This window comes from Branchiostoma lanceolatum, chromosome 6, assembly GCF_035083965.1.
Source record: "Branchiostoma lanceolatum isolate klBraLanc5 chromosome 6, klBraLanc5.hap2, whole genome shotgun sequence".
NCBI classification, from domain to species: domain Eukaryota; kingdom Metazoa; phylum Chordata; class Leptocardii; order Amphioxiformes; family Branchiostomatidae; genus Branchiostoma; species Branchiostoma lanceolatum.
In genome coordinates, this window is record NC_089727.1 from 12,950,045 (window position 1) to 12,976,411 (window position 26,367).

The 26,367-nt window shown below is 41.3% G+C and overlaps 3 protein-coding genes across 9 annotated transcripts; all 3 read right to left on the reverse strand.

Moving 5' to 3' along the window:
* Positions 1-59: 59 nt before the first annotated feature.
* On the reverse strand, positions 60-2,402 carry LOC136436695 (MFS-type transporter SLC18B1-like). Its single transcript, XM_066430899.1, has 4 exons — positions 1,645-2,402; positions 1,228-1,323; positions 909-982; positions 60-508 (listed from the first exon to the last, which is right to left on the reverse strand). The coding sequence occupies exons 1-4, from the start codon at positions 1,942-1,944 to the stop codon at positions 328-330; spliced, it is 651 nt and encodes a 216-aa protein (XP_066286996.1). The 5' UTR covers positions 1,945-2,402; the 3' UTR covers positions 60-327.
* A 331-nt stretch (positions 2,403-2,733) lies between these two features.
* On the reverse strand, positions 2,734-16,558 carry LOC136436702 (MFS-type transporter SLC18B1-like). 7 transcript variants are annotated; one of them, XM_066430904.1, is made up of 15 exons: positions 15,936-16,541; positions 14,927-15,022; positions 13,029-13,102; positions 12,283-12,427; positions 11,637-11,717; positions 10,768-10,858; positions 10,219-10,287; positions 9,726-9,799; positions 9,032-9,130; positions 5,753-5,859; positions 5,331-5,426; positions 4,708-4,782; positions 4,360-4,453; positions 4,096-4,142; positions 2,734-2,895 (listed from the first exon to the last, which is right to left on the reverse strand). In XM_066430904.1, the coding sequence occupies exons 1-15, from the start codon at positions 16,338-16,340 to the stop codon at positions 2,817-2,819; spliced, it is 1,632 nt and encodes a 543-aa protein (XP_066287001.1). In that variant the 5' UTR covers positions 16,341-16,541; the 3' UTR covers positions 2,734-2,816. The 7 variants fall into 7 exon arrangements, with proteins under 7 accessions (XP_066287001.1, XP_066287002.1, XP_066287005.1 ...); XM_066430905.1 differs by having other exon boundaries at positions 11,649-11,717; positions 15,936-16,524; XM_066430908.1 differs by lacking the exon at positions 15,936-16,541 and adding an exon at positions 15,262-15,874.
* A 1,424-nt stretch (positions 16,559-17,982) lies between these two features.
* LOC136436704 (MFS-type transporter SLC18B1-like) lies at positions 17,983-26,356 on the reverse strand. The gene is made up of 15 exons (XM_066430915.1): positions 25,778-26,356; positions 24,675-24,770; positions 24,381-24,454; positions 23,188-23,332; positions 22,052-22,120; positions 21,522-21,612; positions 20,935-21,003; positions 20,476-20,549; positions 19,876-19,974; positions 19,348-19,454; positions 19,061-19,156; positions 18,779-18,853; positions 18,409-18,502; positions 18,207-18,253; positions 17,983-18,052 (listed from the first exon to the last, which is right to left on the reverse strand). The coding sequence occupies exons 1-15, from the start codon at positions 26,066-26,068 to the stop codon at positions 18,010-18,012; spliced, it is 1,470 nt and encodes a 489-aa protein (XP_066287012.1). The 5' UTR covers positions 26,069-26,356; the 3' UTR covers positions 17,983-18,009.
* Between the last annotated feature and the right edge of the window lie 11 nt (positions 26,357-26,367).

Below are 26,367 nucleotides of genomic sequence, written 5' to 3' on the forward strand. Positions count from 1 at the left end.
TGGATGCTTTTAGGAATTCGTAATAGGGTTGAGAGCATAAATTCATGACCGTTTCCAATCTTTTTGATGGAAAATTCATAACTGACACTTCGATGTTTCTGTTTGACCCTGGAAACCATACCCTTACAAACTGTCATAGAGTCTATCTCTGTTACAGTAAGATGGAAGACCACTAGTGGGAGGCGCATACTTGTCGTTCACTTTGACAACACTTGTTATCCATATATATAACAAACATGATCAAAAACATCCATCCATACTTCTCGAGTTACGCTGCTCACACACAAACCCACAAACGACATCAAAAACATAACAATATTGGCAAAGTTAATATAACTGCTGAAATAACAAATAGGTCGTTACCATGACTTTCGCCACGTCGTTTGGAAACGCGTGTGTGAGAATTGTGGTGCTTGCCGTGGCGTACGCAGACACTCCCAGAGCCTCGGTCGTCCGGATAGCGATACAAAATACCACGAACGTGGTTCCTTCCATGTAGTCTAGGAACCTGTCAGGCGAAGACAAATCCTTCTACATAAAGAGGTACACAACAGCAGAAGATGGTATCATTTTTGATGGGAATGCTGATCTTAAGTATGTGTTCCAATGGGATAATTGCTGAGGATCCAGGTCAAATATGAAATAAACCTAGGAGAATATATCAATTTTTTTGGATTCGGAAAAATGGTCACTCAAGAAATAAAACATATGCTTCTGGGGTTGTGCTATCCATTAAAACATGGTAGGTTAACTAACACGTTGAAATATATTGAATACATTTTGGTAAGTCTATAGTCATTGCTAAAATGATAAACACGTATGAAAAAGAAAAAAAAATGCAAAAAAAAAACAAACCAATCTAGATTAATCATCGCTTGTCTAAAATTCTGTGAAATTGTAAATCTTACCCGAATAGGATGGAGGCACATCCGGTCACGAATATCCCCGTTATCAACATGAACCTTGACCCTATAACTGCCACCTAGAGCAGGGGAGATGTATTGCACCGTCAAATGCATTTTATGAATAAGTATGTGTCATGGTTAGCAGAGGAGAAAGAATTTCGTAGTATTTCTATGGATGGCACTGATATGATTAGAATGCGCAATACAAATCTTATCGGATGTTGTGACGCGAAAATTCCCAGGGGCGTTTGCTGGACATGATTCTTATTTTGAAGTAGCTCTAAGATGTAATTGTAGTAGATGTTGACGCCTGCATACTCACATATTTCCCAAGGACTGTCCCAGACAAGAAAGCGATGACGGCGTAACAACCAAAGATGACACCCACGACAGTCTGGGACGCGCCTCTTTGAATAGCCTGGAATTATGAATTTATTTGGACTTTATCGCACATTTTTGACACACTGGGCTAAGTACAGGTCACAAGGAAACATGTTCAAAGTTGATATAAGGGAACAGATATATTTTGAGATGGAAGGCTTGTCTAGCTGCATTAGAAATATTAATTTGTACATGTAACAGGTCTGCAGCTACATAGTGTATAATTTACATTCTATAACAAAATGACATTCGTCCTCCAATTTATAAGTTGGTGAACATACAACGAACATATGGATATAATGTATTCCGTTATGCAAATTGACGAGACTTACCATATATGTATGTATAGACTACTCACCTCATTCGGAAAGAAAGGCGAGATGATTGAATACGTCGCGAATCCTGCAAAGTTGACAACACCGATGCTGACGAAAGTCAAGATCTCAATCTTTGAAGCGTTCCTTAAGCTCAAACGTGTCGAAGTACGTGTCACATCTTCCGCTTGGGTCTCTGTATCGTTAACAGACACTGCGTCTTCTTCAACTGTCACAATTCCGTATGTTTCTTGGCCTTGAACGTGCGCTGGGTTTTCTGGTGACGACACAGCCTGTGCTCGTACCAGGCGTTCAGTGTCCGAATGTCTGCTCTTTTGACTCATTTTTCGGGATCCCTTTGAAAGACGTGGCGAAACTGAACAGCTACCGGTCGTCTTCGAACATGTGTACGTCAGATTTCGGGGAGTACGAACAATCCAGGCTCAAATCCAAATCTATCTCTATGTACCAAAGACCTCCCAGTGAACCAAGCCCTGCTACATATACAGCTTGTTCCAATGTGTATTTGTTTGGCATGATAAGGCCCAAACCTCATTAAACATGTTTGCCAAGTCTTGGACACCGTTTTTCGCACCTGCATGATCTGCACCCGTACTGTATAATTGAGGACGTCATATCTGCTCGCTAATACGCCTGCTACACTTACTTGTTCACGATCGCTATGTCTAAACTTCCATAACGTATGGTTCCACACGCTGCTGTCTGCTGCTTACATACTCTAACGTATCATACTATATTAGCATTGCATCATACTATGTTATACCGCCACCGGATGTTAAGCACTTGGACGTCATTTGACCCCGAGGGTCAACAAAATACGCCCCCACTAGTATTTCTTGTTGTGCATAGGTGTACGTAAGGAAGTTAATCATTAACATCAGAAGTGGCACAATACCCTGTCTACCAAAAGCTAAAGCCCCTGTCACACTTGTGCGTATATACAAGTCCGCATGAGTTGTTTTTGGTTTACTTAATCCAAAAAAACGCAGGGCCCTAACAACGGACTGCAGTGCACGTGAGGATGGCATATGGATAATATTTGTTCTAAATATGTGAAATTCGAAGATTATTCAAAACTTTATTCTAATTCTTAGACAGGAAGGATTTGTAAGTTTCTAATTTACCATTCTCGTTTATTTGAAATCAAAATCTTCATACATCATATATTAGAAGAAAAAATCAGACGAGAACTCCATTAAGGTGATGTCAGGACTTTATTGTACGTCAGGACCAATCCTTGAACTTCCTCCTCGGTCAATGGTCCAGCACGGCATCTGCAAAAAGTACGGTTTCCACTATTTGACAAGTATTTCCAAGCGGCAGCATTATATTAGCGAACGTTGAACAAACTAGTTCCAGATAAAACAAGAGTTCCACGACCTCATATCTCCATGAACAATTCAATTCATGCAAATGACTTACACATTTGCATAATATATGCTTGGTCATAAACATCTTTATCTAACTTACACATGTTGCAATATTGACAGTCCTATAGTTTTCCAATTAGATGAATTATGTTATTTTTCCATTTATTATGCAAATTAGGAATTTATTTGCATAGTTGGTATCTGTTGATGCTCCACTTTCCATAAACTATATATGTTACATGTATTTGAGTCTGATAATGAAAAACACTGCAAATATAGATTTTCCTCATTAGCTATGCAAATTAAGTCACAATTAGCATAACTTGCACTACATTATGTATATCTCTGTCTAAGCTACCTGCATACTAAATATCATATTGACAGTCCTATAATTTTTCAATTAGGATGAGATATGGTGTTTTGCATTAATTATGCAAATAAGGAATTTATTTGCATAATTGGTATCTGTTGATGATCCACTTTCCATAAACTACATACGTTACATGTATTTGAGCCTGATAATGGAAAACACTGCAAATATAGATTTTCCTCATTAGCTATGCAAATTAAGTCCCAATTAGCATAATTTGCACTTCATCGTTTATATCTCTATCTAAGCTACTTGCATACTAAATATCATGGAAATCCGTTGTTCCTTTGTTCAGTTATTCTCCTTAGAAGATTTTCACAAAAACGCCCCTGCAGTTCCAGAGGAAGCTGCTAGGGGGCCCAAACCTACACCACTTCTTTATTACATCGCAAGCTATCTGCCACCCAAAAATCAAGACCACATCATGTCCAGGTCAAAAGATACAAAAATTGCAGTTATGCTGCAGTACCAAGGTCACATACCAGGGGGGGCCCAAAATTGACCTTGAACTTTGGCTTCACAACACCTGCCCACATACCAAATATCATCGTAATCCATCAAGAGATTCTTGAGTTATGCTGACTACAGTAGTGTGGAAACACAAACAGACAGGCAGACAGACAAACAAACAAACAGACAGACAAACAAACAAACACACACACAGACACACCCAAAACTATATCTCCATTTTTCATGGAGATAACAAGAAAACTCAGGGATCTGACAAGTCTTACCTCTTGCACACGCTTTCACAGATGGTGAAAGTGAGCACCAGCAACATCTACAATTCAAAAGTAGTTATGGTTTTATCAATCCTATTCAATCATAAAATCAAAATTCAAATGTAGTTGTGATTTTTAGATGTATACAAACATAATTTTAGATACAACGAAGCATCAAATACAAACTATAGATACAATGAAACGTCTCTCCTTACATTTCAATCGTTGATCAACTAGACATCAGAAATTTACACCCTCACAATTTAAAGTACTTACGGAAAATAAGATAAACCCTGAGAATGCCGTTGATGCCCACGGTAACCCGAACTTCTCTACCAGCGCACTGCTCACTGTCGGACCAATGAAAGTTCTGCAATATCAGAGAAGAGCATGTCGTTTTACAGGAGATTCTGTGCGATTTTACTACAGCAGTGCTTCGCACATGTTGTAGGTGGTAATGATATGGTTTATCAGTATGACGAACAGTTACAAGGGAAAGTAAGATCTGCCACATGTACATTTAGCAATTATATCCATTTCGTCCGTTAGTGTTGTACAAGTAATGTACCCCGAAGTAGGCAGAGAAGTATAGATACATATTTCCATGGATGAATAGTAACTTACCCCATGCTCATAAATGCACCAAAAATCCCGGACACCAGGCCGTAAGTAGCGAAGTCGATCTCCATCCCTGTATCACTTTAAACAACAAAAACGGCAACAAAATTCAAAACAAGGGGCCCTGCTGGGTACTTCACGGGCTGTTTTTTTTGTTCTTTGGGTGTGATCCCTACGTGGCCCCGTCGGACACCCTGCGGCCCGGCCTGGATCCCGAATCATTATAGGTTTGCGTAGCAAACCTTTGTTGGATCCGTTGTCATGTGTGTTGGCCGCCATCTTGAATTGTGACGTCACAGGGTCGCCATACCATTTTCTTTGGAGGGTTTTTTGGGGGTCGCTAGCGTTCTCTCTATTTCTAACAAATCGGCACACCACTATCACACATTCAACTCAAATAAAAAGAAAAAAAAATAGTACCAATTCATATTCATAAAAAGACCCCGTAATCGCTAAACTAACATAGCAAACCTGAAGTGTATGTAGCACAAATACTTAACTCTAGTTTAACTCATGATCAGACTTTAATAAACTTAACGCGGAACCCGGTAAAAAATAGACGCCGTGAGCTATGCGAGAAATACATGATCCGAATACATGTTGATGATGGCAGGAACTAATGTTGTTACCTGGCCGCCCAGAGCATCACGTTGAAGAGAGGTGCTGACACTAGACCGACGGACAGCGCCAAGACTACCATACCGATGATATTCATCCACATTGTTCTGGAAAAAAAATGGAGAAAAATGTGCCTCACCTTTGGCATATTTCATGTAGCACATATATACTTTATTACAACAGTTAGATAACTACCGAATTCTTGTAATTACGTACTCTCGTGGCTTGTTTGCTTTTAATAGAATCACTGCACCAAAAGTGGGATTTACTAATAGCGACCAGCTGCATTTGAGTCTGGAAATAGTTGCCAATAGCAGCCACTACTGCTGGTATTACTAAACTAGCCTGGCATGTATCGCTATTGGTAAAATCTACTTTTAGTGTTGTGAATGTATTGCAATATATAATAGCAATATCGTAGCTAGAAGCGTACTTAGGCAGGAGAGTGAGGTAGTCTGTGAGGAGGGGGGACGGTCCTATAAGGAGTGCCCCGGCTGAAAGCACCAGCAGTCCTAATATCATCATGATCCTCACATATTTCTGTAAGATCAACAAGCAACCATCAGACAAAACAGAGCACTACGTGCTTACAGTTCTTTAGCACCCAAAATAACAAGAGTTCGGAGACCTCATATCTCCATGAACTATTCTGAATATACGTATATGAAGGTTAGACATCCAGGTAAACAATATATACAGAAAATTCAAACTCTACAAGTGGATAAAATTCGTAGACTTAATTTCAGAATCAAGTCTCCGGAATAAAGTCTCCGGAATTAAATCTCCGAATTAAGTCTCCGAATCTTATACAGTAGTAGAGTTTGAATTGTCTTTATATATTCTGATTATGCTGAGCCCTATAATGGCAATAACTGAAAAGATAGATTTTCCTCACTAATTATGCAAATCAAGTCCTAATATGCATAATTTGCACTTCATTATGTACCTCGCTGTACGGTCCAAGCTACTTGCATACCAACTATAATGGGAATCCGCCATTTGCAGTTGCGTAGCAATCTGCAGTTGCGGAGCAATCTGCTAAGGGGCTCAAACCTATAGCATTTCTATTTACGTTTTTTTTTTCTATGTTTAACACCATGCCTTAGCTTAGCAGCTGACCCGTATCTATATAGTAGGGCGCTGGCGAGGGACACTAAGGTGGCGATTAATACAAGTCTTAAATTTGCATTTGTCCTTAAGAGTCACAATGTCCTGTGGCAGAGAGTTCCAGAGTTTAACGGTGGCTGGGAGGAAGGTTCTTCTGTGTGACGTTGTGGACGACTTGACAGGTTCCAGAGCGTTGCAGTGTTGTGATCTTGACAAGCGGGTTTCACGTCGATGTACGTACGGTCCCGGGAGTAGGCTGATGAGTGGTGAAGGAGCGTTGTTGTTGTACATGCGATGCAGGAGAGTGAGGGCCCCCACGTTTCTACGTTGTCCCAGGGGCTGAATCTGGTTTCTGTCCAACTCATCTTGTGGGAGATTTATAAGTCTTATGGCTCTTCTTTGAATTGCATCAAGCAGGTCTAGTGATGTGGGGCAAGCTCCCATCCAAACTGTAGAGGCATATTCCATGCAGGATCGCACCATACTTTTGTAGATGGTGGCTCTCTGTTGTGGAGTCAAGTAAGGGGCGGCTCTTCTCAGAAGTCCCAGGCGTTTTCCTGCATCCGTCGCCATCTTTTTTATGTGGTGTGTCCAGGACAGTTCCTTTCGGATCGTTAACCCTAACAGTTCAGCTTCATCTACCTCTTCAAGAGTAGTATCCATGAAGTTGAGCTCGGGATGGTTGCCTTCGGCGTCTTTTAAATTGCTGACTGTCAGGCATTTGCACTTAGATGCGCCGAAGAGGACGTTCCAGCAATCTGCCCAGTTCTGAATTTTTTGCAAATCTGTGTTCAGCGACAGAGCTGCTCTGGCCTCTCTATGATTCTCATGATCGATGAGTCGTCGGCGTACAACATTGCTGTGTTTGTTAACTGTTCTGTCAGGTCATCAATGTAAATGATGAAGAGTAGGGGACCAAGGATTGAGCCTTGGGGGACTCCCGTGTTTATGAGTCTGGCGGTAGAAGTTTTCCCGCTGATTGTTGCTTTTAGTTCTCTGTCTGCAAGGTAGTTCTCAAACCATTTGAGCACGTGACCGTCCACGCCAATGGCTTTCATTTTTGCAATTAACCCCCTGTGCCATACGCGGTCAAAAGCTCGACTTATATCGAGGCATATCAGTCTGCTTTCCTGTCTTTTGTCCTTGGCATCATGTAAATGTTGAGTGACGTATGTCAGTGCATCTGCAGTGGAATGACCAGCCCTGAAACCAAATTGTTTGTCGCTTATGAGTCTGTTCTTGTCGATGTGCTTCCACAGTGCTTTGTTTATGATCGCTTCCATAACTTTGCTTATTATGCAGAGAAGAGAGATTGGTCTGTAGTTGTTTGGGTCATGTTTGCTGTTCTTTTTGTGCACGGGGATTACGTGGGCAACTTTCCACTGCTTTGGCATGTGATGTTTGTTCAGTAAGAGCTGAAATAGCTTGGCTAGGGGTCTGGACAGCTCCGGCGCAGCATGTTTCAAGACTCTGGCAGGTATTGAGTCTGGACCCGTGGCCTTGCTGATGTCGAGCTTTGTTAAAACTTTTCGCACTTGTTTCGGCCAAAATACTATCTTCTTCAGTCTAGATGCAGTTTTACTCTCTACCTGTGGGACGTCTTTGTCGTTCTCGTCTTGAGGGATGGTGGATTTCTCTGCGAAGATGTTTGCAAAGCATTCTGCTTTTTCCTCGGAGTGAATATATGATTGATTTTCAGAGCTCAGGAGTGGGATGTCACATTTGCCTCCTTGGCCCATCAGTCTCTTAGCAGTCCACCACCAGCTCTTACTTCCCTTTTTGAGGCCCGTGGTCATTTTCTCTTTGACTCTCTTTTTGTGATTGTTAATGGCTTTCCTGGTAACATAGGTATAGCTGTTTCTCGCCTTGTTGTATATTGACCGAGATTCTGGGGTTTTCTTTGCTTTGTACTGACGCCAAGTTTTATGTTTCTTCTGCAGGGCCCTTTCGCATGATTCGTTGTACCATTCCGGTTTTCCTGTAAAGATTCGTAGTGTCTTTTTCGGAATATGGTGTTCCATAGCCTGCTGTATTGTTTTTGTAACGTTAGTGCACGACAGCTCTGGGTTGTCTGGGCCCAGCATGGTGTCCCACTTTGCTTGTGCAAGTTCATTCCGGAGAGCGTCCCAATCAGCTTTCTGGTAAATCCAGATTTTCCTTGGAGTGGTTTTCTCCTGAACCGGAGAGCATGATATTGAAGTGCTTAGCAGGTAGTGGTCTGACTTGCCTATTTCGGGATCAATTTGAACCTGAGTGCAGATGCTGGGTGCATCACTCATAATGAGGTCAAGTCTATTTCCTTTACGGCAGATAACGTAACAAGTTATCTGCCACCAAAATATCATAGCAAGGTCAAAGATAAAAAAGGAAGCTCTGTTGCAGTACCAAAGTCAAATACCAGGGAGCTCAAAATCGACATTGACCTTCGTCTTTCCAACACCTACCCACATACCAAATAGTATCATAATACATCAAGAGGTTCTTGGATTATGCTTACTATAATCGAATATACGGAAACAATAATACACAGATGCACAGACCCAAAACAATATCTCCATTTTTCATGGAGATGAAGATTGGATTTGAGTTTAGCTGTCCTGTTTACCTTTTTGTCGGCCAGCCACCCCCATACCGGCGCACAAACTGCGTACACTGAAGCGAAGAGCAGGAAATACAGACCGACTTGCGCAGGGGTAACATTGAACTGTGAACATTGAACATGAACCATTCTTTAGTCATTACGATTCACAGATAGTCCTGTAACACATTGATAAAAGAAAAGTTGTCCGTATGGTTAATATAAAACCTAGTACAGATAATTCACAATGAGAGTTCCACGGCCCCATACCTTCTCCGACTGATCATGATGTTAGCCTTTGCGACTGGCATATCATAAATGTTTCTCATCTATTATGCAAATAAGAACCTCATTTGAATTATGTCAGTTGATCATCTTCTATACCCAGTCCTATAATGGAATGCAGCGGGTTTATAAGATTTCAGCTATGCAAATTAGCCCCTGATTTACATAATTAGTTTATGATTTTGTCAATCATCACTGTCTACATACCGAATGTCATGGATCCGTCAACCCCTCCTTGAGTTATTCTCTTTCAAATTTTGTAACGAAATCGGCTCCTGCAGTTCCAAAAAAGCCGCTAGGAGGCCCAACCCTACACGACTTACTCTCCCTCCCAAGAGATTTCTACCACTCAGAAGTCATGACCATAGCATGTTCAGAACACGAGAAGTTCAGAAGATCATATAGGATGGGGAAATAATGAAAAACCAGAATTTACCTCTTTTGTTACGTATGGCTGAAACACGGGGTAAAGATACTGAACGGTACAGAAAAGCACAACGGTTACTCCACCTACAAAAAGGAAAAACAGCACATATGTTGAGTATAGGTACATGATAAAGCTCTGTTGGGCAATGTTACAAAAGTCTGTGGTGAGAACAGAAGATCATAGTAATGTTGAGCTCATTGTCAGTCTCTTTTACTTTAGTATCGCGTATATCAATGGAATCGATTGTCGCAAACACAACAATGACAACCAAACAATGTAATACTTTGAAGAAAATGAAGCACAAAACGAAAAAAAGAAACTCGGACCCAAAACATGTTTCAAATTCAAAGCTGTCATTTCGATATTTAGTATCATGAAAACAATGAAATAGACCTTGAAAGCATTTTACCAGTAACGGTCCTTTTTGTCCTGTATTTTTATCACATTTTTTGTCTTAATGGATTTTCGACAAGAAATATACGACATATTTTCAAATACGTACAGGCCATGATGACAGTTGGGATCTTTAGCAAGGAAAGTAGAGACACGACTTTTCCCTCTTCCTGTTCATCTGTACAAAAACAGCAAATGATGTTAACACATACTATGAAAAGGATAGTATATACGCAGAAACATACATAGAACATCTAGAGTATATATTTAAAGTCGGCAAAATGAGTCTTGTTGTGTTATCTATGGGAAAGAAATAATCTACAGCAAGGTAAATAAGACCTTTCGTCGTTACACAATAGTCAGAGAATGAGAAAAGCCCGATCTACGCTGTATATGTTGCTAAGAAATATGAGAGAAAATTCAGTGTGTGTCCACTTTTTGTTTATCATCAACTGGTTCGGCTGCCTGAACCAATTACAGACCTTCATTTCTATTGGTTATACAGCAATGACGTCAGTGTCAATTTGAAAGGGCGCTATATTGTAGTTACGTTAATGGCCCGCTTACCTGTCTGTGTTTGCGGTGACACAACGAATGGCCAGTGACATGTAACAACGGAATAAACCGCCAAGTGGGTCATTAAGGTAATTCCGCTCACCGACTTGGGTCGGAACCAGGACAGCCAACACCGCACAGCAGCAGAGCATCATACCCCCGACCGTGAAGAACGGCAGTTTGAACCCGCCGAGCTGTTGTTATCAGAACAAGATAACATGACAACAATGTCTGTGCCTAAAACTAGAGTTCCGGGATCTCACACCTTCGCCAAATGATGTTAACCTTTATGACAGGCACAGATAGGATTCGACAGTAGCGAAACCAGGGATCTGACTTTCAACGGCCCACTGCAATCCGATGTCCTCGAATATAGATCGACAATATTACCAAGGCCGAATAATTATACGTTTCCCTCATGAATCATGTAAATTAGACCAGGATTTGCATCATAATCTCGTTACGCTAAGGTACCTACATGTCAAAAACAATTAACATAAACCAACCCCTGTTTTAGTTATTCTCTTAGAAATTTTTTTATCAAAAAGGCTTACTGCAGTTCCAAAAAAAGAGCTGACACTGCCCCAAGTGCAGAACACGAGATATCAAAACCGAAGGTTCCGCTGCAGTATTATAGAAAGCCGCCAGACTTCCCAAAATCAAACTTCGTTTTACCCTTATCACCCAACCTACTAAATGTCATGAAGATCCATCCACAGTGTCTTGAGTTATGCAGTTTACAAACACATGGAGATTTATCAACATATTGTTGAGTTATGCTTTTTACACACACACACTAATCTACAATGGAAAGTTTTTGTGGTCGAGTTATCGGACTAATACTAGATGACACAATACGATGCCTCTAGTGCAGTTCATCCTTTCATACCATCATCACACTAAAAGACAATGAATGTGCAGTTCACTTACGCCCAACACAGAATGTTCACGTGAAAAAGAGTCATAAAAGACCTGGTTACTCACGTTGTAGAGGACACCCCCGATGGGAGGGGCTGTCATCATGCCGAGTCCTGAGAAGATCTCCAGGACCCCCTGTATTCGCAAGTAATACTTTGATAAACAGCGTCTTAAATATAACGTTGAGTGTACAAAGTGCTGTAGCACACACAGAACCTTCCCATGGATTTGCTCCCGACCACTCCTACAGCCCCTTCTCACTGGACCCGCGGCACGCTGGCGACGTACGTCGCTGCGTCCTAAACTGGATTTGTGTTACCCTTGACTTTATAATGGGAATATCATTCAAAACGTATGACCAATAACACAACAAAACAAACAAAGCTTAAAAAGATTCGTTTTGTCGATGAAATTCGGTGAGTGCTTTGTCAATTCGATCGCGGGTGCCGCGGGTCCAGTGAGAGGGGGGGGGGGGCTTAAGGTCCACATTCCACTTGACGGCGATCGCCCTGCGACTTCGCTGCGACCTTCATTGCAATTCGTGTAACCCTTGACTTAATATGCGTTATGATAATCGTTTGTAGAAGAGTACTGATGTTCTGTTCTATTACGTTATTTATATATATCTCAAATGGCTTGATATGCTCATTGCTCAGGTCAGGTGTAAGACCAAAAGGACAAAGGCAAGATTGAACTATACCATGACTTTCGCCACATTGTTGGGAAACTCGTGGGTCAGGATGGTTGTCGCTGCAGTCATTTGTGCGGAGACACCCAGGGCTTCCATAGTGCGGATGGCAAAGCAGAAGGCGATAAATGTTGCTCCTTCCATGTACTCTAGAAACCTGTATGTGAAGATGGTGAGAGCAACATAGACATATATTAGACATGACAGACTATCCAGGCCATAGGGTCAATGGAAGAGGCTACTAATTCACGGGGAGGTATAATTGTGAAAACACAAACAGACTAAAATTATATATAATATAAATAATCATATATTTTCCATATGCTAGTCACGTTCAACGTAGAATGAGAATCAATAGACATATGAAATTCTGTTATCAAACCTTGTTACATAATCAATGAACTACAATCAAAGTATATATACGAGAAACGTTAGGGCCCTGTCACACTTGTGCATATATGCAAGTTCGCATGAGTTGCGTATTAACACATTTTTGTTTTGGGCTAGGTTTGCAGCCAAAGACGTCATTTCTTTGGTTCGATACGCTGCACAACGGTGGGTCAAGGAAGAAAACAACTTCTTCCCTGTAAACTTTACATAAACTCCAAAAAAGTTCATGCGCAACTCATACGCACAGGTGTGACAGGGCCTTTAAATGTTTTAAGGAGGCCTGAGATCTTCGAACTCTTGTTCCACATTGGATTACTTCACCAAATCAAGAGGGAAAAGTTGGTCCTTTACTAAAATTTCAGACTTACCCAAACAACAGCGAACAGCTCCCTGCCACAAACGTGCCGCCGATCAGCACGAACCTTGACCCGACGGTGGTGATCTGTGGAATGAAAATTACGCGAGCTGAAAACTGCTGCGAGCGTGCGAATAAAATAAAAATTGGGAAAAAAAACTTGCTTTCATAACAAAAATCTACGTGTTCATTGACAAGAAGAATGAACAAACTAAGCATACAGGGTATGGTATACCGAATAACAGATTCGTCATCTCTGTTATTTCACATCTTCTTCATTGACTTTGAAGTTTACTTTGGCATTCTACGACATTAGTATCCGTTTTCCGCAAGATCTTTTTGAAATTTACAACAGATATTTTATCAATTTGCAGCTTCTTTGTACAATTTACAGTATGGCCGAAAACGTTTTTGTTACCTTCGCCGAGAAGGTTATGCAGAGGGTAGCGTTTGTGTGTATGTATGTATGTAATGTACAGCATAACTCGAGAAGGCTTGGATGGATTGTCTTGATATTTGGTAGGTGGGTAGGTCTTGATGAGACTAGGAAATTATTAGATTTTGGGTCCCCTAGCGGCTTGTTATGGTACTGCAGCGGAACTTCCTGTTTTGATATCTCGTGTTCTGGACATGCTATGGAACTGATTTTTGAGTGGTAGATAGCTCTTTGGACAGAGAGTAAGTGGTATGGGTTTGGGCCCCCTATCGGCTTTTTTGGAACTGCAGGAGCAGGTTTTGCATCTGACTTTGAAAGGGAATAACTCAAGAAGGGCTTGATGGATGGCAATGATTTTTGGTAAGTAGATAGCTTGAGTGATGATGAACATGATTAGATACTTTTTATGCAAATCGGTATCTAATTTGCATAATTAATGAGGAAAGTTTATACATCCGCCAAATTCCATGATAGGACTCTGAAACATGTGACATATGTAAGTGAGGAAGAGAGAAATATTAATTAATATGAACTATGTAAATGAAGACCTCATTTGCATAATTAATGAGAAAATACTATAACTCAAGATGGGCTTGATGGATGGTCATGATTTTTGGTATGTCGATAGCTTGTGTGATGCTTAGAATGATTGGCCGATAATTATGCAAATCAGATTCTAATTTGCATAATTAATGAGGCCCCTTAAAAAATCTGCTTTGTGCCATGATATGACTATTCAAATTGTAACTTAGGAAGAGAGGAATGTTGAAGATAGAAAATATGCAAATGTGGGCCTAATTTGCATACTTAAATGAGAAACTAGTATAATTCCATACTGGTAAATGGCGGAAATTTCATGCATTTAATACTTTTTTTGTGGCATCGGGAATTTATGTGAATGTGAACATCGTTGAATCAAATTATGCTGATAAGGGCCTCATTTGCATAATTGATGATCAATATTAGCATCACCTTCTTTGTTAAGCTCATACTTTGTTAAGCTCATACTTTGGACATGTCATATTTTAAGACAATCAACTGGTATGATTTATAATTGATGAGAAATACTCCTAATACGTCAGTCACAATGGTTAAAATCATTTGGCGAAGGTATGAGGTCGTGGAACTCTAGTTGTTTTTGAAACAGACGAAAATTGATGCGCGCGTGGATATCATCAATGTAATGAAATCAACATGGCCTGATATACCCATGGCGTTGTTACATAGTCGACGAGCTACGCCATCTGTTGATCGCCAGTGGTCGCTGGTATTTTTCGCCCTATCGTATCAAGCGGGGCTCGTTGACCTGTGACTGATAGCGGCAGATCCCTTAAAATTAACGCGATGACCGAGCGAACACGAGGCGGATTGCTGATTATGTCATTTACAGCTCGAATGCTCGTCGACCAATCGATTTTTGTGCTGTGTGACAGGAGCGACGTGTACGCAATGTATAGGTATAAACGAAAACTCACAAATTTCCCGAAGACCAGCCCCCCTAGAAACTGGACTGCACTAAAACATCCGAATACAAATCCCACTGTTGTCTGCGATGCCCCTCTTCGTAGAGCCTACAGGGCGGCAACAAGTAGAACGCTGTGAGCAAAGGCTAGATTATACACACAGAATTGTATATCATCCAAAGCGACCAATGGCGAAACTCAGGTAGAAAGTTAATATATGGGCAAAAAGTCGAAAGGTTCCTTGAACAGAAAAGAAAGAGGGCGTGTGTGTGTGTTTTCGCGAACTTATTTATCCTAACTACATCTTAGTCCTCCACAGCGTACACTACAGTTAACAATCCGATTACACCGAATATGCGTGAGTCTTTTTTGTAACGACGCATTCTATGGCCTCTTCTCGGCTGGGGAACCCCGCTGTCTGCCGCTGGAACGACCTATCCAGTGGATGTTAGGCGGGCCGCTCTAAACTCGACGGCACGGGACGAGAGTGAATCCCTTGATTTATCAAGTTCCCACTCATATCTCTGTCCTCCTCTATCGCTCTCCAACTACAGCCGTTCAACCTCTGCGCGCGGCGTAGATTCAAAAGATGGAAACATGCTCTGATGCATGTGAATGGTTCTATGGACAGGTGAGAATATACAGGTGGTCTGTAAGCGCACATGGAGTGCTCCAGACCAGGTGTCGCCTCTTAAGGACGCAACCCAGTAAGGAGCGTCCACGTGCTTCACTTAGAATAGTCCATTATTCAATATGTTACCGGTACCAGGGTTTTTGAGGTAAAGTGTTAGATTTAGGTCTAAATGCTGATTGATAGTGCCAGTACTGGTCTTCTGAACTCAATCGCCATTTATGTCAAAATAATCTCTTTATTCACACGCACCATCTTCAAAAGTGCCCACAGCGATAAACAAATATTCCCACGGGTATCTAGGTCTTGCTTGTGCATAGCGACCTCTCTGATTTTTACACATTAGACTGGCAAGTGTGTGCATATAGTTACTGACTGAAGCTCACTTACCTCGATCGGAAAGAACGGAGCGATTATAGCTTCGCAGGACATCCCTGCAAAGTTCAGAAAACCGACGCAGAGAAAAGACAGGATTTGCCTTTTTGACAACTTCCCACAGCTGAAGCCCTCATCCGTCTTACAAGACTCTGTGTCATTAACGACTTCTAACGTGCACGTCATGTGTTCGTCAGTGACACGTCCATACGTACCAACATACGGGGCACTGTCTGCCTTGAGTCGTACGTGTCTTGAGACGTTCTGTCCATCAAGCAAGCGTGACGTCTCGCTGTCGTCTTTCTTGACTACCATGACCCCGCTGTGGGAAGTGACGCCCTGAGGTCGTTTGTTTATATTTTGCCCCGCCCTCGTTTTGGTGCCACAAGACGTCGTCATCATCGTCCGTTTGAATAACATGGCTCATCTATTTCTACTTCATTCTCTCTTAACTTGAATGGTACAAAATTTCTTTGTACCTTCTTTTGTGCAGAAATGATATTGCTAAACAGCTATCAATTTCTCGGCTATAACATCTTCCCTACCTTTGGATCTATAGTATATTACCCAAAAGTGTCACTTGAGTATGTTATTATCTCGCACATTGGTTCTCATAGTAATCTAATTGACAGAGTATGTACCAGGGAGGTTCAGAATAAAAGCGTTTTGTACCATAGCAGGTTCATTTTTGTATGAAACGAGTTAAAATTTGGCACAAATGTAAACAAGAGTCTTAGGACCCAAAATCTCCATGAAACTTTGTTTTTTATTAAACTAGTTCCCCCCATTCTATGTCGCTCAATGGTATGACCCCCACCTGTCGGGCCCAGGAGAAGTGACCCACTTTCGCCGTAAATAGCTACTAACAGATGCTAGTATGCAATGGACAACACTGCAAATATAGATTTTCCTCATTACTTATGCAAATTAAGTCCTATTTGCATAATTTGCAGTTCATTGTATACATCTCTGTCTAAGCTACCTGCATAGTAAATAACATGAAAATCTGTCGCTCCTTTCTTCAGTTATTCTCCTAAAAAGATTTTGACAAATACGCCATTGCAGTTCCAGTGACACAGACCAGGGGGCCCCAAATCGACCTTGACCGTTCTCCTCCCGACACCTACCCACATACCAAATATCATTAAAGTCCATCTACATGTTCTACAGTTATCCTGACTTTACGCATCCGGTGACACAAACATACACACACGGTGACACAAACATACACACAGGCAAACACACACGCAAACACACTGACTTTGCATAATTTGCACTTCAATGTGTACAGCTCTGTCCAACCTACCTGCGTACCAAATAACATGAAAATCTGTCCTTCCTTTCTTCAGTTATTCTCCTTAGAATATTTTCACAAATACGCCATTGCAGTTCCAGTAACATATACCAGGAGGCCCCAAATCGACCTTGACCGTTCTCCTCTCAACCCCTACCACCATACCAAATACCATTACAATCCATCTACGCGTTCTACAGTTATGCTGACTTTAAGCATCCGGTGACACAAACATACACACACGCAAACTATTTTCCTCCCTACTAATGCAAATTCAGTCCTCATTTGCATAATTTGTGCTACAGTGTGTACATCTCTGTCCAACCTACCTGCGTACCAAATAACATGACAATCTGTCCTTTCTTTCTTCAGTTATTCTTCTTAGAAGATTTTTACAAAGACGCCATTGCAGTTCCAGTCACACATACCAGGGGGCCCAAAATCGACCTTGACCTTTCTCCTCTCAACACCTACCCACATACCAAATATCATTACAATCCATCTAAACATACACACAAACACGCAAACGCACGCAAAACAGTATCTCCATGAAAAAGCCTTTTTCCATGGAGATAATGAACATCTCTTCCTGAGAATGGAATACGTATACGTATATAGTGACCCGGTCTAAACGAATCTTAACACATAATTATGAATCCTACTACAGATTATACAGACACAAGTCGGCTTGAAAGTCAAGCACACGGTTTTCTCATTTTTTCTTAACTAAATACACGAGACCAAATGAAAAATGAAACGAAATCGCCATAAAGTTGATGTAAGGATTTATGTAAGTCATGTTTGAACTTCCTCCACGGTCGATTGTCCAGCATGGCAGCTGCAAAACGAACAATATATCAATGTCCACTCGTATATCGACAAGTTTATATTATTATCGAAGTCGACAGTATTAGAAGCTTGCATAAACAAGACCGTTGAAAAAACTAGTGCTAGACAAATAAAGGAAAACTGGGGAATTCGACAATTCTCACCTTTTGTACATGTTTTCACAGATGGTGAAAGTGAGCACCAGCAACATCTAGAATTCAAACATAGTTATGATATTTGATACATGCATATATAGATACAATAAACCGTCATATACATAGTACATAGATAACATGTCTGCCCATACTTCATTCGTTGATCAAACAGTTATCAGAAATTTAGACCCTCGCAATTCAAAGTACTTACGGAAAATGCGATAAACCCTGAGAATGCCGTTGATGCCCACGGTAACCCAAACTTCTCTACCAGCGCACTGCTCACTGTCGGACCAATGAAATTCCTGCAATATCAGAGAAGAGCATGTCGTTTTACAGGAAGTAGCGGGTATGGCAAGATTATACTAACCATTGACCATTACGATTATAGTATATCAGTTCTTTGTACATATTGTTGGTGGACATTACGGTATGACGTTCAACAGTTACAAGTGAAATCAATATCTGCCACAATTAACATTCAGCGTAAATGCCAGTTAGCAGTGTACCGGTGCCAGGTTCCCGAAGATTGTATGCATACAAGTATAGATATGTATCCATACCAATGAATAGCAACTTACCCCATACTCATAAATGCACCAAAAATCCCGGACACCAGGCCGTAAACGGCGAAGTCGATCTCCATACCTGCATCACTATCAAGAACAACAACAACAGCAACAAAATATCATGATTATACTAGTAAAGATTGCTTATAACTTATCATATCAGTGGATACTGACCTACTATGCCATCTTTCTACCAAATAAAAGATTCGATTTTTAAGAATCCATGTTATGAAGCCAGAAATGCAATCTGATCTAAATAAATGTAGATGATCGGACTGAAACTAATGTTGTTACCTGGCCGCCCAGAGCATCACGTTGAAGAGAGGTGCTAAAACTGAGCCAACTGACAGCGATATGACTACAATACCAACGATGTTTATCCATAGTGTTCTGAAAAGGGAAAAAAATTCTTTAGAAGGGATTCACGTAACACTGATACTTTATTACAACAGTTAGAGAGAAATGACATTCGAATACATGTAACGTTACTACAGTTCCGTTTTTTCTTACGTAATAGCATGGCCTGTTTGTGTAGAAATGTATAGCAATATATAATAGCAATATCGTAGCTAGAAGCGTACTTAGGCAGAAGAGTGAGGTAGTCTGTGAGGAGGGGGGACGGTCCGAAGAGGAGTGCCCCAGCTGAAAGCACCAGCAGTCCTAATATCAGCATAATCCTCACACATTTCTGGAAGATCAACAAGCAACCATTACACACACACAAAGAACAATGAGGCATAGGATAACAACGTTCTTTTTACACAACCAAGCATACGTTTCGGTGACCGTCCGTCATCTCCCAGACTGGTTCTGCTATACGCACCGCAAGTTGGTGTCGCTGCTAACAGATGTGGTCCCAAGTATTGCATTGTACTGCATTGTAAACACCGAAGGTACTACCTATGTATGTGTGTAAATACTTAACGTCAGAATTGCCCTTAAGAAGGTGACGTATGGTCTTGAATAAATCACTTAGTTGTGCACAAAGAACGTTGTTATGCAGTGACTTAACCACCTAATGAAACTGCTTACGAATGAGGTATACGGATTGGTTAATTGGAGTTCTGTACCACCCAAAATAAGAATTGGATTCGAGTTGTCCAGTTTACCTTTTTGTCGGCCAGCCACCCCCATAACGGCGCACACACGGCGTACACGGAGGCCAAGAGAAGGAAATACAGACCGACTTGCGGAGGGGAAACATTGAACTGTGAACATGAACCATTCTAAGTCAGTATTATCTACAGATAGTCCTGTAACACATTGATAAAGGGAAATATTAATTGCAAGGTTCATAGAAAACCTAGTGTCACCACTCACCACTTTCTTTCACAATCTTTAATAATCGCATGCGGTGCCATCTGATACAGAACTGTTGCATAGAATCGATTATAATTACAACGCAGATAGTCAACATACAGAAACACAAAAATCACTCATTGACAAGCAACTGAATGTGTTTTGTAAATGGTCACATTACATTCGCTATATTTCGTTACAGTTGCTTGGGTAACGTTTGTATTGTGTATCTTATTACCTGGATATCTAACCTTCATCGGCGCAGGTACTCAATATCCATGATTTTTACAGGACATAGTTACACAATGTGTCATTGCATATTGGTATTGCATCCCTAGTAAAGAAAGTCCAGAAAAGATAAAATTCTATTGAATGGAGAATATAACAAAACAATAGAATTAAGAATTTACCTCTTTTGCTACGTATGGTTGAAACACAGGGTTAAGATACTGAATGGTACAGTACACCACAACGGTTACTCCGCCTACAGAAAGGAAAAACAGGTACACGTGTTGAGTATAGGCACATGATAAAGCTCTGTTGTACAACTTTAAGAAGTCTGTGGTGAAAACAGAAGACCACCGGTACCGCATCGAGGTTTTTGTCAGTCCATTTTACTTGAGTAAGGAATTGATTGTCGCAAACACAACAATAAGAATCACATAACGAAACAATTTGATAAAAGTGAAGCAGAAAACATAAAAAAAAAGGAAATTTGGGCACCTGGAACTATTTCATGTTAAAAACTATAACTTTGGTATTTGGTATCATTTAGAATGCATTTTTACCCATATAAAGTTGCCTTTATTTGTAATGCATTTTACCACATTCTTCGTCATATGGGCTTTAAAACAAATCTACATACGTACAAGCCATGATGACTGTTGGGATCTTTAGGAAGGAAAGCAGAGACACGTCCTTTCCCCCCTCCTGTTCATCTGGGCGAAACGGCAATAATGTTTTAGTGAATATTCATGTAATGAATACGATCACGAAAAGATCACAGTAATAAATAGGATCGTGTATATACAGAAACATACATAGAAAATCTAAAGACATTGTGATATCATTGCCGTTATCAATTGAGTGATCTATGGTAAAGAAAGAGTGTGTAGAAAGATAAATTCTATATTTCACCATTACGTAATAGTCAGAGAACAACAAGTTTGATCTATGCTGTACGTTTCTCGAAAAGAGGAGAGTAAATTCCGTGTGAGTCCCATTATTGTACATCGGCATATAGATGAAGGCTACTTGAACCAATTACAAGTCTCCATTCCTGTTGGTTGTACATCCATAACGTAAGTGTCAGTTTGAAATCGCTATATTATAATAACGTTAATAGCCTGCTTTTCCGTCAGTGTTTGCGGTGACATAACGCATAGTCAGTGACCTGTAATCAACGAATAAACCACCGAGTGAGCAAAAAGTGGGCCATTAACATAATTACGCTCACCGACTTGGGTCGGGACCAGGACGGTTAAAAACGCGCAGCAGCAGAGCATCATACCCCCGACCGTGAAGAACGGTAGTTTGAACCCGCCTAGCTGTTGTCATCAGAATAAGATAACATGAATACAATGTCAATGCCCATCTAATTGCAGACTAATCTGCACACACACCCACCCACCCATACATACATACATACATACATACATACATGAACGTGCCCATAGTTTTTGCGATCGGGTGCGTCCGCTGTAGATGTATCATATATGTATAGTATTGTTTTTTTGGCGTTTTTTGTACTATTGAACGTAATTCAGTATTATACATGTATTGCTCTGATTTCAACATCGATTGACTGATAAAACAATACGATACGTGCAACATCTATCATAGTGTATCATCTCATACTGTTATGACTCTGTAAGACATCGAATGTATAGTAAATAGGTCATGCCAACTACACCTACAACAAGATGTACACATCGAAAAGATTATTAAGAGTCCAAATCCACCAATAGAAACGACTTGGTTACTCACGTTGTAGAGGACACCCCCGATGGGCGGACCTGTCATCATGCCGAGTCCTGTGAAGATCTCCAGGATCCCCTGTATTGGCAAGTAATGGAATGACGTTTCTCCTCAACTGACACAAGGAATTACAGCTGATGCTATGTAATAGTTAGATCCCGAGATATGGGTTTCTTAGTGGATTTGGTACTGCTCCGCCCACCCGACGAGGGTGGGCGGAGCAGTACCAAATCCACTAAGACACCCAGATCTCGGGATCTAACTATTTTAGAACCCGATTGTCTTTCCGAAGCAAATAATATAAATACATATATTAAAAAGGACATGCATTTTTGTTCACTGTTTGAGGTGAAATACAAGAGGAAGAAATTGAAATGTAGAGCCTTCTTGACCAGACCGTGACAAATTATCTGGCACCTCTGTGGCGGTGGGACCAGCCTTGTGTGTTACTGGTAATTATAAGAAAACAAAAACTGGCACCTTTCTCGGTCAGGCCCTGGTGGCCTCCCAAGGGGTAGGGGTGTACTAAGTAACGAATAAATTGACTAAGTTGGAGACGCCCACAATTTCATCCAATCAGGTTGATGGAACTTCACCTACTGGTGGGCGTCTCCAATTTAGTCAATTTATTCGTTACTTAGTACACCCCTACCCCTTGGGAGGCCACACTGTGGATTTAGTCACAAGAGATGCACGCTCCTGATTGGCTGAGGGAAGACGACCGGGTTCTAAGGTCACAGTTAGAAAAAAGTTCACGGGCCGTTTCTTGCACTTTTGGGCGTGACCCCTGCGGCCCCACGGGACATACTGCGGATTTTTTCAACTCGCAGTTAAAATCAACCCGGGACCTGGCGACAAATATCAGTAGACAAAGACTGGAGTTGATCAGTCGAAAAAAATTTGGTTAAGTCAAATTTCTTGCGTTGGCAACTGCAACTGATTCAGAATCTCGGACTACTGTCACGTTGATGAAGGTTAGACATTCAGGTAATAAGATACACAAAAAATAGTAAATATTTCGGGCGTATCAGACTACTGTTATATCGTCTAATTCTTTTTACCAAAATACCATATACTCAGTCAAGACTTGTTAATTCCATATGTAGGTCCAAAAGTATCAATACAATAGTGACCGACTTTCATACCATGACTTTCGCCACGTTGTTGGGAAACTCGTGGGTCAGGATGGCTGTCGCTGCAGTTATCTGTGCGGAGACACCCAGGGCTTCCATAGTGCGGATGGCAAAGCAGAAGGCGATAAATGTTGCTCCTTCCATGTACTCTAGAAACCTGTGGATATAGAGCCACCTACTTATAACATACAGCCGTGAAGGGTATACCAAGGGCAGAGTGGGGTAGCAACAGACATTAGTCTTATCAATGCGAAGAAAAAAACAAGACAATCTACAAAATTCTTCCGATTTTTACGCTTGTCAGTCTTTGTCCTGTATTGAAACACTTCATTAAACTAGAAAGGCCGTCATTTGCCCCTGAGCAAATACAGCATGTTTAGCCACACTCCTCTCCATGCAAGAAGTTGGCTGTCCCAAAATAATACCTGGGCAAATCGAAATATTAACTGCATGTAGAAAGGTAACATTTGCGAGAGCATCATACTTCGCCAATCTCCCTCCCGATGCATAAATTGACTATTCCAAAATCACCCGTGCAAAAAAAGTCTCTCTACAAGTTCTGGGAGATCCCAAGAGCTTCTTACTGCAAAGGCTTGCGGGTGTTCCTGCAATATGACCTCAGGTGACCTAAATAGAACACATGTTCTTTGGCCAGTAGCAAATGGAACGCGGGGATCCTGAGATAGAACATGGATTCCTTGGCCAGCAGCAAATAGAACATGGAACGGGGATACCACTTTTGGCCTGTTTTTGGTCTGAAAATGGGTCCAAAAGTCCTCAAAATGAAGCATTTTGAAGTGATGTACACCAGTAGGGACATGTTCAAGGCACCCTTATACCGAAGGTCAGGTCATTTGCTTGTAAAACCAGGCCACAGGAGACCAAAATTTAATTTTTATCTAAAAATGCCCCCAAAAAACTCCATAAAAATGATTTTCAGGTCTGTTTCAAAACGATGAAAAAATCACCAGAGGGTATTTGCCTCCTTTACCTCCATGCCAAATTTCAGGTCGGTTGATTAAAAAATGGCGGAGTTGAATCGATTTGAAGATTTGGCAGAAGAAGGAGAAGAAGAAGAACATGAACAAAAACAATATGTTGAGCCATACTATGTATGGCTAAACATAACTACTGGGAAGAAGTTAGTACTGTGCTATATCACATTTAGGTTACTTTCCAGCATTTTAGATGACTGACAGACGTACCCAAACAACAGCGAACAGCTGCCTGCCACAAATACGCCGCTGATCAACACGAATCTTGACCCCACGGTGGTGATCTATGGAGCGAAGAGGATACACATTCAACATGGAAATAAAACTGGTAAATTAAACATTTATTTTCTTGTGAAGAAGTAAGAGAAGGGATGACAGAAAACATCAACGTCAAAAGAGAGAATTAAAACCACAACATCATCATTCAAGATCCACCAGTCAGCATGTTCGCTAGTCATGTGGCGCATTCATGTGCTACCCGGTATGACCATTGGCTGTACTTACAAATTTCCCGAAGACTAGTCCCCCTAAAAACTGGACTCCACTGAAACATCCGAATACAAATCCCACTGTTGTCTGCGATGCCCCTCTCCGAAGAGCCTGCAGGGCGGCAACATACAGAACGCTGTGAGCAGAGGCTAGTGCGTACAAAAGGAATTGTCCTGAGACAGATGCATAGTGTAGAGTTTAGTACCATAGGTAATAAAATCGACATTTATGTAGAATAATATCCATACACGTCGTCTTCAAAAGTGCCCCGCAGTGATAAACCAAACAAATATTGGCACTATAATGAAAGCTCATCTGTGTTGGTAGTAATCATAATACAATGCTAAACTTTCTTCCAACACTAAGGTATTCACGGATCGAATTTTCGACGACCACTGTCGCCTTCTTCAGGATCAATAATGACCAATCACTGCCGAACGTAAACTCGCGAGAGTTACGGACACGTGACTCTATTGACACGTGTCACTGCGGATACGTGACGTCAGCAATTGGTCAAACGTGCCCGAGGAAGTTTATAACGCCCACTGTCTCTGTTGAGTGACGGCTGGAGTGCCCTGATATATATGGCCTCCTTTATACCTCTCATAAAGTAGTCCTGTTCAGTGTCCAGAATTCTGACTTTGTCCAGCGAAACGGTATGGCCCGGAGATTCAATGTGGATGTGTTGAGAGACTTCAGACGAATGCGAGCTGGGGCGTTTGTGTTCAAGGAATCTAGTTCTCAATGAGCGTTCTGTCTCAACAGAGACAGTGGGCGTTATAAACTTCCTGGCACGTTTGACCAATTGCTGACGTCACGTATCCGCAGTGACATGTGTCAATAGAGTCACGTGTCCGTAACTCTCGCGAGTTTACGTTCGGCAGTGATTGGTCATTATTGATCCTGAAGAAGGCGACAGTGGTCGTCGAAAATTCGATCCGTGAATACCTTAGTGTTGGAAGAAAGTTTAGCATTGTATTATAAAATATTGGCACGTGTACTCGTATCTAGGTCAGGGGTCAGGCTTGTAGCTGTACAAAGCGACCTCTCTGATTTTTTTACACACATTGGGAACAGGACTGGCAAGAGCGTGAATGCAGTTACTGAAGTTCACCTACCTCGTTCGGAAAGAACGGAGCGATTATAGCTTGACAGGACATCCCTGCAAAGTTCAGAAAAGCGACACAGATGAAGGACAGGATCTGCCTTTTTGACGCCTTCCCACAGCTGAAGCCCTCCTCCTTCTTCGGAGACACTGTGTCACTAACGACTTGTTCCGTGTGTTCGTCAATCACACTTCCATACGTTATAACATCCGGGACACTCTCTGTCTCGAGCTGTACGTGTCTTGAGCCGTTCTGTCCATCAAGCAAGCGTGACGTCTCGCTGTCGTCCTTCTTGACTTCCATGATCCAGTTGTGAAAAGTGAAATGAGGTCACCTGTATTTGTACTTTGACCCGCCCTCGTTTTGGCGCAGTGAGTAATCATGACGTCACCATAGCGAGTTTTGCACGCGTCCTTGTAAATATGACAGGACTCATTTACTTCTACTTCATTCTCTCTAAACTTAAATGGTACAACATTTTTGTAACGTGCTTTGTGCACAGATGGTGTTGATAAACAGCTCTCAGCTCTCACAGTAATCTAATTGATATGTATTATGAGTATGCATATGCTACATGTATATGGTGGCCTAGTATCCACGAA

Coding starts and splice junctions, on each gene's coding strand:
- LOC136436695 (XM_066430899.1), bottom strand. CDS start 1,944: ATGAGTCAAAAGAGCAGACATTCGGACACTGAACGCCTGGTACGAGCA. Junction 1,324..1,644: donor CGCCTTTCTTTCCGAATGAG/GTGAGTAGTCTA, acceptor TCATAATTCCAG/GCTATTCAAAGAGGCGCGTC. Junction 983..1,227: donor GGACAGTCCTTGGGAAATAT/GTGAGTATGCAG, acceptor CCCCTGCTCTAG/GTGGCAGTTATAGGGTCAAG.
- LOC136436702 (XM_066430904.1), bottom strand. CDS start 16,340: ATGTTATTCAAACGGACGATGATGACGACGTCTTGTGGCACCAAAACG. Junction 13,103..14,926: donor GGCTGGTCTTCGGGAAATTT/GTGAGTTTTCGT, acceptor TTCATTCCACAG/ATCACCACCGTCGGGTCAAG. Junction 12,428..13,028: donor AGCTGTTCGCTGTTGTTTGG/GTAAGTCTGAAA, acceptor CTTCACATACAG/GTTTCTAGAGTACATGGAAG.
- LOC136436704 (XM_066430915.1), bottom strand. CDS start 26,068: ATGGAAGTCAAGAAGGACGACAGCGAGACGTCACGCTTGCTTGATGGA. Junction 23,333..24,380: donor AGCTGTTCGCTGTTGTTTGG/GTACGTCTGTCA, acceptor CTATATCCACAG/GTTTCTAGAGTACATGGAAG. Junction 21,613..22,051: donor TCGGGGGTGTCCTCTACAAC/GTGAGTAACCAA, acceptor TGATGACAACAG/CTAGGCGGGTTCAAACTACC.